The 14,915-nt window shown below is 33.5% G+C and overlaps 3 protein-coding genes and 1 non-coding gene across 4 annotated transcripts in view; 2 read left to right on the top strand and 2 right to left on the bottom strand.

Annotated features, from left to right (window-relative positions):
• LOC143189889 (UDP-glycosyltransferase UGT5) overlaps positions 1-14,915 on the bottom strand; it is a 31,615-nt gene that overhangs the window by 6,781 nt on the left and 9,919 nt on the right. Inside the window, exon 2 of the mRNA XM_076393877.1 lies at positions 601-1,407. Coding sequence (XP_076249992.1) covers positions 601-1,407 — 807 coding nt within the window. The remainder of the gene's footprint in view (positions 1-600; positions 1,408-14,915) is intronic.
• LOC143192095 (U6 spliceosomal RNA) lies at positions 234-335 on the bottom strand. Its single transcript, XR_013004720.1, has one exon. It is a non-coding gene; the product is annotated as a U6 spliceosomal RNA (small nuclear RNA).
• On the top strand, positions 6,367-11,390 carry LOC143191944 (uncharacterized). Its single transcript, XM_076397383.1, has 3 exons — positions 6,367-6,396; positions 9,797-10,292; positions 10,395-11,390. Exons 1-3 carry the CDS (start codon positions 6,367-6,369, stop codon positions 11,258-11,260), a joined length of 1,392 nt encoding a protein of 463 aa, XP_076253498.1. The 3' UTR covers positions 11,261-11,390.
• Positions 11,278-14,486, top strand: LOC143189892 (uncharacterized). The gene is made up of 3 exons (XM_076393881.1): positions 11,278-12,655; positions 13,851-14,307; positions 14,368-14,486. The coding sequence occupies exon 1, from the start codon at positions 11,405-11,407 to the stop codon at positions 12,335-12,337; it is 933 nt and encodes a 310-aa protein (XP_076249996.1). The 5' UTR covers positions 11,278-11,404; the 3' UTR covers positions 12,338-12,655; positions 13,851-14,307; positions 14,368-14,486.

Genomic DNA, 14,915 nt, shown 5'->3' with positions numbered 1-14,915 from the left:
GAGCTCATTGAATCGGAGGTGATAACTAATCGTTTGTCTTGTACAGAGATCAGGGCCCTATACATGGCAAACAGTTCAGCCGTCAATACACCCGATGAAACGGGAAGCCTGAAGTGGCATTGCTCTTGGAACCGTCCGACAATATGAAAAGGTGTTCAGGATATTTCTCAGCTTCATATTGATTGAATATACATAGAATATATGACAAAGTTCTTGTTGCTCTTATGAGCGGTAAAGGTGTGAAACGCTTCACGATTTTGCATGTCATCCTTGCGCAGGGGGCATGCTAATATTCTCTGTATCGTTCCAATTTTAGTATATGTACTACCGAATACAGAAGAAAGATTAGTTATATCAAGTATGGCAAAAATCTCGTATAATATCGCCTCGAACAGGTATTACAGCATATTCTGCAGGTTTTGCTTTGAATTGGCCGAGTGGGTCGAAGAAATTTGGGATGAATGAAGAACTCATCACTGAAGGCATTAAAAATCAATTATTTGGATTTTGCTGAGAAATAAAACGCTTCTTATTTTGTTGAAAAACTTATCTTTCGTTCCTAGTGCTCTAGTAATAAGAAGAAAATAAAAATATATTTACCTAAAATACCCTGTTGTGGAAACCATTTCGATATCTTCACATTCGCTGGTTGGTTCTCCAAAACGTCCTCGTCCCATTTCCACAAAACTTTCTCTTTTCTCGCAGCAAGCACCTCCAAGATAACTTCCTTCATCTTGGTAGGCATGTCGGAAGGTTTCAAATTAGAACCCATACTGAAATAAATCACTCCATCTTTGGCACTGTCCATAAAGTCTTGTAAATCTTTGGGTAATTCTTTGGGCGGGTTTACGTGATATCCGCCGATGTCAATCATGTTGGGTACATGGGGAACAGGTTGATTGATACTTTCGTGTGCGTTTAATAGGACAAGAGACACGTTAAAGTGGATATCTTCGAAATCAGGAGCTTTTGGAAAATATTTCTTTACATATCTCGCATGTTTCGGGTAAACGATATAATATAAATTCAGTTGAGCTATGGCCGAAAACAAGAAATTATACGCTCGCTCGTTGAATGTCATATCACCCGTCGAACTCAAGAATAAATCGGGAATATAACTGGCAGGTTCTGGATTGGCGACCAGGTTGTTCACCCACCGGTTGGAACCAATGGTACTGAATATGATGACGGGTGCATTGAAATGGTGTCCCAAAGCTTGCAAGCCGTCGCATAAGAATTGTTCTAATATAACGGCATCGAAAGTTTCGTTTGATTTCAGTAATGCTTGAACGTCGGTGGAGTTGAAGAAGAAGTTCATTATCATGTCTGAGACGGAATTGAGGAAGAATATTTGGAAAAAAGGAGATACGCTGGCCATGTCGAACATGTTGCGTTTGGTGTGTTTTTCTGAAACAAAAATTTGTGGTATTATATAAAGCTGCAAAACAATTATATATCAATATTTTTTCCGAACAATGTTGCTCTTGGCTGTATCTAAATAAATCTAAAAAACTGTTACATGTGATGGTTTTAACATTTCTTTACATAAAATATTTTTAATAAAAAAATTAAACCGATTTCAAAACTCACTAAAAATTATAAAATAATTAAACTTAGGTTTTTAAAACAAAACAAAAACATTTTAAAATAAAATATGTACATAATAATCCTTGTAATAACTAAATAAAAATCAACAAAAACCCTATTTAAATTATCTACTACACGTATTTTGTATACTATATACACTCAATTTAGTTTAATACCTACCTAATAAGATGCATTATAAATATAGTATAATCATATCAGAATTGTCGATTTAGGTTTCACGATTTAAAAGTGGTAATTTGGATGTCAATGGCAAAGAATGCTTCCGGAGCCAAAAAGGTTCGAAGACAATGTACCGCAAGACTTATTGAGCGAAAACCCAGTTCAAACTTTCAGAGAACTTTCAAGCCGTTTAGCAGTTGAAGAATCAACTGCACATCGGTTTGGTTTGTGTGCAAATATGCAACAATCGACCAGGCATATAGCATAACGGACACTATTGAAAAGGCCGACTAAAAGAATCTATTTCGACGAAAAAAAGTTTTCTAAGCTATATTCTTAGAGATAGTGCAAGCCAGCGTGAATATTTAAACTCCATAAAATATTATCGATGTTTATAGTTAAATAAGAAGAAGCTTACTCAACAATGAAAGAAACAAAAGAAGGTGAGCCACAAGCCAATGTTTTGAGCCCTGTTTTTTACCTACTTGCAATTACACTAAACAGTAGCAAACAAGTAACCAGAAAACTGCAAGACCAGACTTGGAAAAAAGAGTAAATCACTTACAACCAAACTGTTCTCTCAACAGTTTCTTTGATGAATTTTGATGTAAAACTTCGTTGGTTAATAAAAAATAATTCATTAGTTAATAAAAAGGTTAATAACAAATTAGAAAGAAGTGAAGTCGAATTAGAATACAAAAAAACGTATTTTTGAAGTTATTTAGTATATTCTTATTTAGAATAAAGTGTGAATTATCTATATATAATAAGTTATTGCTATACAACCAAATATTAAAAATAATTAATTATTTAATTCAGTTATGAGGATGTTTTGTCAGAAGTAATAACAATATAACACAAATATTTCAGAATAAAGTCTTGAGAAGTATTGTGGATACATCCAGATACTACAGGCTCCTCTCCATACATTTCCACTCCCATATTAACATCGAAGTGCTGCAATTGTTGGACAACACTGAACAATGGCGCAGACTCCAGGCCAAACTGTGTGATTTTGTGTAGTGCAGTGCAGAATATTCATGACCATAAAGTTTTGCTGTACATAGTGAAATTAGTAACATGTTAGGCCAATAGAAAAGTCCCCGGCCTAACATAGTAAAACAATTTTTTTGGCAAAATTAGTTTTTTTTATTCAACATAATTTCCTTCAAGGGGATACACTGATTATAGCGACACTCCAACTTTTCGATACCATTTTTGTAGTACGATTTGTCCTTTGCTTCAAAATAGGCCTCAGTTTCGGTGATCACTTGTTCATTCGACGAAAATTTCTTCCCAGCGAGCATTCTTCTGAGATCTGAGAAGAAGAAATAGTGGCTGGGGCCAGATCTGAAGAATGCGGTAGATGAAGAAACAATTCGAAGCCCAATTCATGGATTATTGCCATCGTTTTCACTGACTTGTGACACGGTGTATTGTCTTGGTGAAACAGCTCTTTCTTTTCCTCCAAATGCTGCCGTTTTCCGGCGATTTCGTCCTTCAAACGGTCCAGTAACGCTATGTAATAGTCGCTGTTGATGGTTTTTCATTTTTTCAAGGCAGTCAATGAAAATTATTCCATGCGCATCCCAAAATACAGACCCCATAACCTTTGCTTTGGAGCGGGCTCATCGTGTGCAGTCCACTCGGATAACTGTCGATTGAACTTCGGAGTGAAAAGATGGAGCAATGTTTCATCCATTGTCACATATCGACTTAAAAACTCGGGTTTATTACCCTTGATCATCTTCAAACACTGTTCCGAATCATCAACTCGTCGTTGTTTTTGGCCAAAAGTGAGCTCGCGCGGCAACCACTTTGCACAGAGCTTTCTCATACCCAAATATTTCTGAATAATATGATGTATACATTCAGTTGATATCTTTAGAGTGTCTGTTATTTCATTCAATTTCAATTTACGGCCATTCGAAATCATTTTGTGGATTTTTTAAATGTTTTCGTCGGTAACAATCTCTTTTGGGCGTCCACTGCGTTCACCGTCTTCGGTGCTCATTTCACCAGGTCTAAACTTAGCATACTAATCCTTAATGGTTGATTTTACTAGGGCAGTGTCTAGAAACTCGGCATCAAGCCAAGTTTTTGCTTCAACTGTATTTTTTCTCTTCAAAAATCAATATTTTATCAGCACGCAAAATTCCTTTTTATCCATTTTTTTTCACAATAACAAAAGTTTAGTTAAGCAAAAATGCTATAAATCACAAATTAATGATCCGATAGCTGTCAAATTTATACACACATCTTTTGAGAGTTAGGCCTAACTAAAATACACATGGATTTAATTCTAGTAGCGCCATCTATGTGTCAGGCCGGGGACTTTTCAATTGACCTGTTATACCGACGTAAATTGAACAAGCCATTATTGCAAAAAGATGACCAATAACGAGTAACTGCTCGAATGGTAAGTTCTACCGCACCCAGCGTACTCACCAGACATAGCACCTTCTGATTATCGATCTAAATAGCATAGCCTGGACGGTTTCCAAACGCTCAAGAAATAATAAAATAAAACCAATATGTTTTTTTAAATATGCTAAATATGCTGCTATGCTGTTCTATTTTGTCATGTTGCCAGAAAGATGGGAAAATGATGGACAATATTTTCGTTAATACATATTGTACCATTTTTTTTTTCAATAAATGTCTTTTTACGGCGAAAAAATGATCAGAGTATTAATATATAGATTATAATCGCTGTACCGTCAATCTTACTATTTATCAGAAATATAGTAAATGAATGGGATTAACTGATTAAATCAAGACAGCCTTGAGATATATTTAAAATATTTTTCGTAAATAAAGATAAATAGTTTGTAATAGTATGTGATGCGATATGAAGGTCAAAATTGTAGGTTCAAATTAAAAAACTTCAAGTGGCTAATTAGTAATTTATCCATCGACTATTATTAAAGAAAAATTAGTTAACACTGACCTTTCTCAATGGCAACACGATTAATAATTGTAAATAAATTTGTACACTATGCGAATGATAATGTAGAGATGAAAATAATTTTATTCAAGGCAAATATAAATCGTAAATGAAAACTCAGGGAATTTTGATCCACGGTATTTACTAGTGTTGGGAACAATCGACTGAAATCGACTATCGACTGTTTAGTAATTGACTACTTTTTACTATCGACTTTACTATCGGTTTCATATATATATATATATATATATATATATATATATATATATATATATATATATATATATATATATATATATATATATATATTTAGTTTGCTTGTGAATAACTATATATTGTAAATTAATATAGCAGCATTTTGAAACGCTAGTTTTCGACGGCAAAAAAATAAAATTGTAAATGATAAATAGTAAGACACTTTTGATTGGCTTAATAGGTAATACTTTGGGCTGGTATAATAGGTAATAATTTGATAAACTTTCACGACTTTTGTCCAAGCCTTTTGCTTGTCAAATCTTTTTTCCTAAAATCTTGAAAACTAAAATTAGATTCCAAAGGTTTCAGAAATTGCATAGGTCCTAAAAGATTTGAAGAATTTTTTTGCAGTAGCAGTTGTTAAATTTCTTTTAAAAATATTAACGGTAAAGAGGTGAATAAAGTATATTAAATATTTGTAATAAATACATTTTCTGATAGGAAAACTCTACTTTATTATTCAACAATTTATTTTAATGACTATTAAGAAGAGCACCACAGTTTTTATTTGTTGACGAATGGACTATCTTAACAGAATGTGTTCAACTTTTAAAGCCCATTGAAATAATGACCACCGAGTTATCTGGTGAAAGATATCCCATGATCTCTTTAATTATACCATTAAGAAGAGGACAACAACATTCCATCAGATCCAGGATTTTAACAAGTGAATGGGGAAAAAATTACAAAATTGTCTATTAGATGTCATCAATAAAAGATTGGTAATTTTAGAAATGAACACGATATGCGGGAAATCCAAATTTTTGGATCCTAGATTTAAAAAATCAGGATTTGGTATTGCAAATAATCTTGCATTCTAACTTCAAAAAATATGAATATAGTTCCATGACTCGAAATTCAAGACACAACTACTGACCAAGACTTTACAGTATTTGGAAATGCAATTTATTGGGCGTTTAGAAAACCCATCGACTGTTTCGACTGTTTTCAGTCGATAGTTCCCAACACTAGTATCAACCCTTTTTATTTACAGTAGGCATAGGTGTAGTTGTTTTTTTTTTAAATAGTTGAGAATACAATGACGCCTTGAATTATTAATACGTCAGCGTATAGTTCATATATTATGCCTAAAATATCACAATTGAAAATATCTATTGTGGTAAGTTCACATCGTTATCAAACCCCTAGTAAGTAACAAGAAATATATTAACTGCGCTTGAAATATTTATGAACTATAGTTGATAAGAAAATTGACTAGACCTTTTATTGACTTATTGATAAAATATGAGTTATACCGATACATATTAGTTATCTTAAATGTTCTCAATAATTATAAATCAATACTAAAATGTATAAATATAGTTCTTTTGGCTATTTTGGCTTTTATCAATATTAACTTAAGATAATGCATTCAAAATTATTATGTTTAGAGAAAAATGTCCAAAATTATAAAGACTTTTGAAAGAGTAAGAAAATTTAATCCGCTATATCGAACTTAAGATATAATAAAACTTTTAAATTTCAATTTAGATTGTTTTATTACTTTCGTCTATCATTATAAATTAAAAATGTTGAAAAATCCAAACATTATTGAACGGAAAAATATGCCTTTTGATGCTATCTAACAATCGCTCTGAATATTATACGTTTTACGTTACATTAAAATTGCTTCTTGCTATAGTCCAGATGAATCTAAACCAATACATCAATGTTTATGGAATAAGATGACGTAAAATATTTCATTTATTTGCCTGTTTATTAATACATTCACTTCAACACGGGCTCAAATATTATCAAGCTGCATTATTGCTTTATCAACATAAATTTAAAATTATGGTAACGTCCATTGTCAATACCAAGTGCAGTTCAATATCAGCAAGGTCATTTGAATTTGGGCTTTGATCATATTCATGATAATAGCGCTCTGATATACATATTTAAACAAATAAGAATTATTAATTCCTAGTTATATTCACAAGATATTATTTTTATAATTTATGGAGCAGTTGTATATGCAGAAACGCTATATTTCACAAAATAATCAAGAGCAAATATTGGTTCTTGTATATCAGTCCTCCCTCTATGGTTAAGACAAATACACGGTGCCCTAAAATATCGTTGTTGTTTTATACTGTCATAAACTGTCTGAAAACATGTCTGACAATAGATGAAACACGGATTCATAATTTCACTCCGAAGTCGACAGTCATCCGAGTGACTGCACACGATGAACCCACTCCAAAGCGTGGGAAAACGCAATAGTCGGCTGGCAAGGTTATGGCGTCTATATTTTGGGATGCGCATGGAATAATTTTCTAATAAATAAATGGTTTCTTTAAATAAATGGCCGAGAAACAGCCGAATATGAAGAAAAAGAAAGTGCTGCTTCATCACGACAAAGCACTGTATCAAAAATCCATGATTTGGGCTTCGAATTATTTCCATATCCACCGTATTCTCCATATCTGGCCCGCAGCGACTATTTCCTGTTCTCAGATCTCAAAATAATGCTCTAGACAAGAAATTTTCGTCGAATGAAGAGGTGATCGCCGAAATTGAGGCCTATTTTGAAGCAAAGGACAATGGTATCGAAAAGTTGGAGAGTCGCTATAATCAGTTTATCCCTTGAAGGGAATTATGTTGAATAAAAAAACGAATTTTGTCAAAATAATGTGTTTTACGACGGTAGGCCGGAGACTTTTCAATTGATCTGTTATAATGTATTTGAGATTGATTTATGTACCTCATGGTACTATATACTGAAGACAATTTGAAAAAAATCAGGACATGATTTACAATAGATGGTATATTAAATAGCATCGGGTACATTTGTTGTTTGTAGCTTTATGTTGATGCCTCACCTTACAGGCTTCACTTTTCAGTATGTATCATTTTACTGAAATGTAAACAAAATATGTCTTCAGTGCGTTGAAAATTTCTAAATATGTACCGAGAAAGTCGAAAAAGGCGACTGAATATCACTGAATGCTATGTGAAGCTTATAACAACCATGCTCTATGGATTTCAACAGATGAATATTGTTTTGGACGTTTTGAATGTGGTGATTTTGACCGAAGACCGAAGAGTTCTGAATAACCAACAAATTTAAAGACCAGAGTTTGAAGAGATTACTTCCTGAAATCATCAATGGGGAACGCTATCGACTACAATTAGAGCATTGCCCGAAGACAGCCAAAATACGTGCAAAGATTCAACAATATTATTCTTCAGCATGACAACAATCGACTACATATTGTAAAACTGATGGAAATATATTTGGAAATATTAAAATGGGAAGTACTACCGTGCCCGCCGTATTCTCCAGGCATTGCTACTTCTGATTACTAATTGTTCCGATAATGAATCGTGGCCTATCTCAGCAACGATACACTTCTTATAAAGATACCAAAAAAAATGGTCGATTCGTGTATAGCCTCAAAATATACATCGTTCTTTCGAGATGAAATCCGTAAATTGATTGCAAGATGGGAAAACGTTGTGTATCGGTGGACAATCTTATATATAAAAATGAATCGCAAAATATGTTCCTAAGCGCATAACTCAACAACGCCTGGACCAATTTGGCCAAATCTTTTTTTAAAATGTTCGTTGAAGTTCAGGGATGGTTTTTACGGCGAGAAAAATTAGAATTATTGCTGGAAAAACCCTAAAAATAGCCCTTTTTGTTTGAATTTGTTTCGTGTATCAGTTGACAATTCATCTGTCATCTGTCAAAAGTCATCTGTAACAGACAACTTTTTTTTTTTTAATTTGATATGAATTGAACTCAAATCCTTTTAATCCGTACGAATTGTTTTATTTATTTAAAATTTTTTATTTGTTTAAAATTTAATTCAAATTTTAAATAAATAAAACAATTCGTACGGCTTAAAAGGATTTGAGTTCAAGTCATATCAAATTTAAAAAAAAAAGTTGTCTGTTACAGATGACTTTTGACAGATGACAGATGAATTGTCAAGTGATACACGAAACAAATTCGTATATCGTGTTTTGTGCAGAGTGTTTAGTTAGTTAGTGTTTGTTTAGTTCGTGATTAGTGAAAAAATAATTTATATTTGATATGCCTCCTATAAGACGAAGCAATTTAGGTAGAAGAACCAGAAATGCTATAAACCAAGCTAATTACCGATCTAATCGTACTGCACAAGAACGTGACGACGGAAATGAACGTGAAAGAATTCGGATATCACAAACGCGTGAAGCGCGAGCGCGACATTCAACTAATAATCGCGCAAGTTTGAATCCAGCTGCTTTCAGTTACGATGTGTCAATTGACTACAGTAACTACCAATGTGTTGTTATTGGTTCTATGAACTTGGTTTGCTCACACTGTAAGGCATTAAAATACAAAAACGAAGCCAATGGATTGTGTTGCGCAAATGGTAAAGTGAAATTGATACAATTGGATCCACCACCAGAACCATTGTACTCATTGGTTTCAGGAATAGGAACAGATTCTATACACTTTTTGACACATATTCAACAATATAACAATTGATTTCAAATGACTTCATTTGGGGCAACAAATGCAGTTCGGGAAAATTTTATGCCAACTTTCAAGGTATGTATTATAGCAGTTACTCATAATTATTTTAACGAACAAAATTTTCTGTCACCAAAGTTAAGATGTGTTACTAATCTTCAATTTCTTAATCATTACGAAATATATCACTTAGTCATCATATTATATGGTGATTCAGTTTCAGTGACACTTTTATTATATTTTATATTTGATAGATATTAGTTAAAACTAAATATATACTTTTTAAGATCAAATATTATTTAAGTTTGATCATTGACAATCCATTAATTTATACCACACCATAATATTTTTTTTATTTACAGATACAAGGGCAAATATATCACAGAGCAGGTTCACTGTTACCAGTGTCAGATAGCGACAACAAATTCCTGCAAATTTATTTTATGGGCAATTCACCACAAGAAATTGATCTGCGTTGTGCACATAACAATTTAGTAAAAAGGTCTATTGTAGAACAATTACAAACTTTATTTCATCAACACAATCAATTGATTATATTGTTTAAAACTGCCCTGGATCTGATGCCATCCGATAATCACAAAATTGTAATCAGAGCTGATAAAACACCTGCAGGTCAACATACAAGACGTTTTAATGCACCAACTATTGATGAAGTTGCTATCGTTGTAGTTGGAGAAAACTTGGAATCCCGTGATATTGTTTTACATCGTCGGAATTTTCAATTACAACCTATAAAGGAAACACACCGCTCATATGATGCACTGCAATATCCCATTATATTTTGGCAAGGTGAAGATGGCTACGATTTATCAATAAAAATGATAAATCCCATTACAGGTAACTAAAATATTAGTTTAGCTATGGCGATAATATCTCAGTCACTATATTATGTATTTTAATTTTATATTTGAATGTTATTAAAACAAAATCTGTTTACAGGTTCTGAAACCAACAAAAAAGTCAGTTCAATGAACTATTATTCATACCGCCTAATGATTCGGGAAAATGCAGATAATCACATATTGAAATGTCGGCGATTATATCACAAATATGTTGATGACATGTATGTTAAAATTGAAACGGAGAGATTAACATTCATCAGGTTGAATCAAACCAAACTCCGATCTGAAGAGTATATTCACCTTCGAGATGCGATTAATACTGATGGAAATGCACAGAATGTCGGTCGGATGACTATTCTTCCAGCAACATACATCGGAAGCCCTCGGCATATGCACGAATATGCTCAAGATGCCATGTCGTATGTTCGTCATTATGGTACAGCAGATTTGTTCATCACATTTACATGCAATCCGCAATGGATAGAAATTAAGCAGGAGTTATTACCTGGGAAATCATCCATTGATCGTCATGATATTACAGCCAGAGTCTTTAGACAAAAGTTGAAATCTTTAATGAATTTCATCGTAAAACATAATGTGTTTGGTGAGACACGCTGCTGGATGTATTCTGTGGAGTGGCAGAAACGAGGATTGCCACATGCACACATTTTGATTTGGTTGGTTGAAAAGATAAGGCCAAATGAAGTTGATGCAGTGATATCAGCTGAAATCCCTAATGTACAAGTAGATCCTGGATTGCATGAGGTAGTTATCAAAAACATGATACATGGTCCCTGTGGAACTCTTAATCAAAATTCACCGTGTATGATGGATGGTAAATGTTCAAAACGATATCCACGGACATTAATATCGGAAACAATTACTGGTAATGACGGTTATCCATTGTATCGTCGCAGATCGACAGCAGACAATGGAAAATCAACAATTGTCAAATTAAATTAACAAGATATTGAAATAGATAATCGTTGGATTGTTCCATATTCACCCATTTTATCAAAGACATTCAAAGCACACATCAACGTTGAATCTTGCCATTCAGTGAAATCGATTAAATACATTTGCAAATATGTAACCAAAGGGAGTGATATGGCTGTGATTGGAATTGGTGCAGAGAATTCTAATGATGAAGTTACCCTATACCAAATGGGCCGCTATGTCAGTAGTAATGAAGCAGTTTGGCGAATATTTTCTTTTCCTATTCATGAGAGACACCCTTCTGTTGTTCACTTAGCTGTGCATTTAGAATATGGACAAAGAGTGTATTTTACAGCACAGAACGCAGTACAAAGAGCTGCTCAGCCACCATCTACTACATTAACCAGTTTTTTTGAGACATGCCAAAACGATGATTTCGCACAAACATTGCTATATTCTGAAATGCCAAAATATTATACCTGGAATCAATCCTCAAGGAGATTTATACGACGGAAACAAGGAAAACCAGTTCCAGGATATACAGATGTATATTCCACCGATGCGATTGGCCGGATTTATTCAGTACATCCAAGCAATGATGAATGTTTTTATTTACGACTGCTATTAGTCAATGTACGTGGCCCAACATCATTCCAACAGTTACGAACTGTTGATGGTGAATTGTGTGGATCCTACAGAGAAGCCTGTCAACGTTTGCAATTGCTTGAAAATGACGCTCATTGGGATCAAACTCTCAATGATGCTGTAATATCATCACACACTCATCAAATACGAACATTGTTTTCTATAATCATATCTACATGCTTCCCATCAAACCCAATTGATTTGTGGATGAAGTACAAAGATTATATGTGTGATGATATTTTGTATCAAATACGGAATAGAATGGGAAATCCAAATATACAAATCAGTGAAGAAATTTACAATGAAGCATTGATTTCAATTGAGGACATGTGCTTGATAATGTCAAACAAACTATTAATTCAATTAGGCCTGACCGCGCCCAATCGTCCAATGCATGACGCTTTTAACCAAGAGTTGCATCGAGAAAGACTGTATGATCTCAACGCTTTGAAAGAATAAATTCAAACAAATCTTCCACTGTTAAATGAACAACAGAAGTATGTATTTGAAACTCTTATGAAAGTAACAAATGATGAAACTGGAGGGATTTATTTCTTAGATGCACCTGGTGGTACAGGAAAAACTTTTTTTATTTCATTAATATTAGCAACAATTCGCTCACAAAATAAAATTGCACTTGCACTCGCTTCGTCGGGAATCGCAGCAACTTTGCTTGAAGGTGGTCGAACAGCCCATTCAGCACTAAAATTGCCATTAAATATGCAAAGCAATGAAACTCCAACCTGCAACGTTTCGAAGAACTCTGCAATGGCAAAGGTTTTGCAGCAATGTAAATTGATTGTTTGGGATGAATGCACGATGGCACATAAAAAATCTTTGGAGGCTTTAGACAGAACCTTAAAAGATCTACGTAGCAATAATAACCGATTTGGTGGTGCAATGATTTTATTAGCAGGAGATTTTCGTCAAACATTGCCAGTGATTCCACGATCAACGCCAGCTGATGAACTCAATGCATGTCTAAAGTCCTCCAATTTGTGGAAACATGTTAAAGTACTTCATTTAAGCAAGAATATGCGTGTCGAGTTGCAAAATGACCAATCTGGAAACATATTCTCTAAACAACTCATTGACATTGGTAATGGCAAATTTCCTATAGACATGTTGACGGCTTGCTTTTGCTATGACTATAAACAAGTCCCAGGGGCAATCATTAAGTGTTTGTGGTATTAATCTAGAAAACCCATGTTTCTCACATGGTCAATTGTATGTTGCCTGTTCCCGTGTTGGAAAACCATCAGATTTGTTTATCTATGCGCCAGGTAATCAAACAAAAAACATCGTATACCACAAAGCAATATAATGATAATAATAATAATAATTATGATTCACATGATTAACAATAAAGCGATTACTTACTTTTCAATCCTTATATATGTTTTATTTAATTATTTTTTATTCACAACGCCCTATCACCAGGGTGATGGTTCTGTTCAGGAGAATTTTTTAAAATACGTAGGCACAAAAACTGCCACATTACAAATCTTTTTGACAGGACGAAGTCTGTCGGGTCAGCTAGTCTTATATATAAAAATGAATCGCAAAATATGTTCCTAAGCGCATAACTCAACAACGCCTGGACCAATTTGGCCAAATCTTTTTTTAAAATGTTCGTTGAAGTTCAGGGATGGTTTTTACGGCGAGAAAAATTAGAATTATTGCTGGAAAAACCCTAAAAATAGCCCTTTTTGTTTGAATTTGTTTCGTGTATCAGTTGACAATTCATCTGTCATCTGTCAAAAGTCATCTGTAACAGACAACTTTTTTTTTTTAAATTTGATATGACTTGAACTCAAATCCTTTTAATCCGTACGAATTGTTTTATTTATTTAAAATTTTTTATTTGTTTAAAATTTAATTCAAATTTTAAATAAATAAAACAATTCGTACGGCTTAAAAGGATTTGAGTTCAAGTCATATCAAATTTAAAAAAAAGAGTTGTCTGTTACAGATGACTTTTGACAGATGACAGATGAATTGTCAAGTGATACACGAAACAAATTCGTATATCGTGTTTTGTGCAGAGTGTTTAGTTAGTTAGTGTTTGTTTAGTTCGTGATTAGTGAAAAAATAATTTATATTTGATATGCCTCCTATAAGACGAAGCAATTTAGGTAGAAGAACCAGAAATGCTATAAACCAAGCTAATTACCGATCTAATCGTACTGCACAAGAACGTGACGACGGAAATGAACGTGAAAGAATTCGGATATCACAAACGCGTGAAGCGCGAGCGCGACATTCAACTAATAATCGCGCAAGTTTGAATCCAGCTGCTTTCAGTTACGATGTGTCAATTGACTACAGTAACTACCAATGTGTTGTTATTGGTTCTATGAACTTGGTTTGCTCACACTGTAAGGCATTAAAATACAAAAACGAAGCCAATGGATTGTGTTGCGCAAATGGTAAAGTGAAATTGATACCATTGGATCCACCACCAGAACCATTGTACTCATTGGTTTCAGGAATAGGAACAGATTCTATACACTTTTTGACACATATTCAACAATATAACAATTGCTTTCAAATGACTTCATTTGGGGCAACAAATGCAGTTCGGGAAAATTTTATGCCAACTTTCAAGGTATGTATTATAGCAGTTACTCATAATTATTTTAACGAACAAAATTTTCTGTCACCAAAGTTAAGATGTGTTACTAATCTTCAATTTCTTAATCATTACGAAATATATCACTTAGTCATCATATTATATGGTGATTCAGTTTCAGTGACACTTTTATTATATTTTATATTTGATAGATATTAGTTAAAACTAAATATATACTTTTTAAGATCAAATATTATTTAAGTTTGATCATTGACAATCCATTAATTTATACCACACCATAATATTTTTTTTATTTACAGATACAAGGGCAAATATATCACAGAGCAGGTTCACTGTTACCAGTGTCAGATAGCGACAACAAATTCCTGCAAATTTATTTTATGGGCAATTCACCACAAGAAATTGATCTGCGTTGTGCACATAACAATTTAGTAAAAAGGTCTA

The sequence above is a fragment of the Rhynchophorus ferrugineus genome, unplaced genomic scaffold (genome assembly GCF_030347505.1).
Source record: "Rhynchophorus ferrugineus isolate W39M unplaced genomic scaffold, kcgeb_rfMv2 rfM2, whole genome shotgun sequence".
NCBI classification, from domain to species: Eukaryota; Metazoa; Arthropoda; class Insecta; order Coleoptera; family Curculionidae; genus Rhynchophorus; species Rhynchophorus ferrugineus.
Note: the sequence above shows the minus strand (reverse complement) of the source record. Positions and strands in the feature narration are given on the sequence as shown.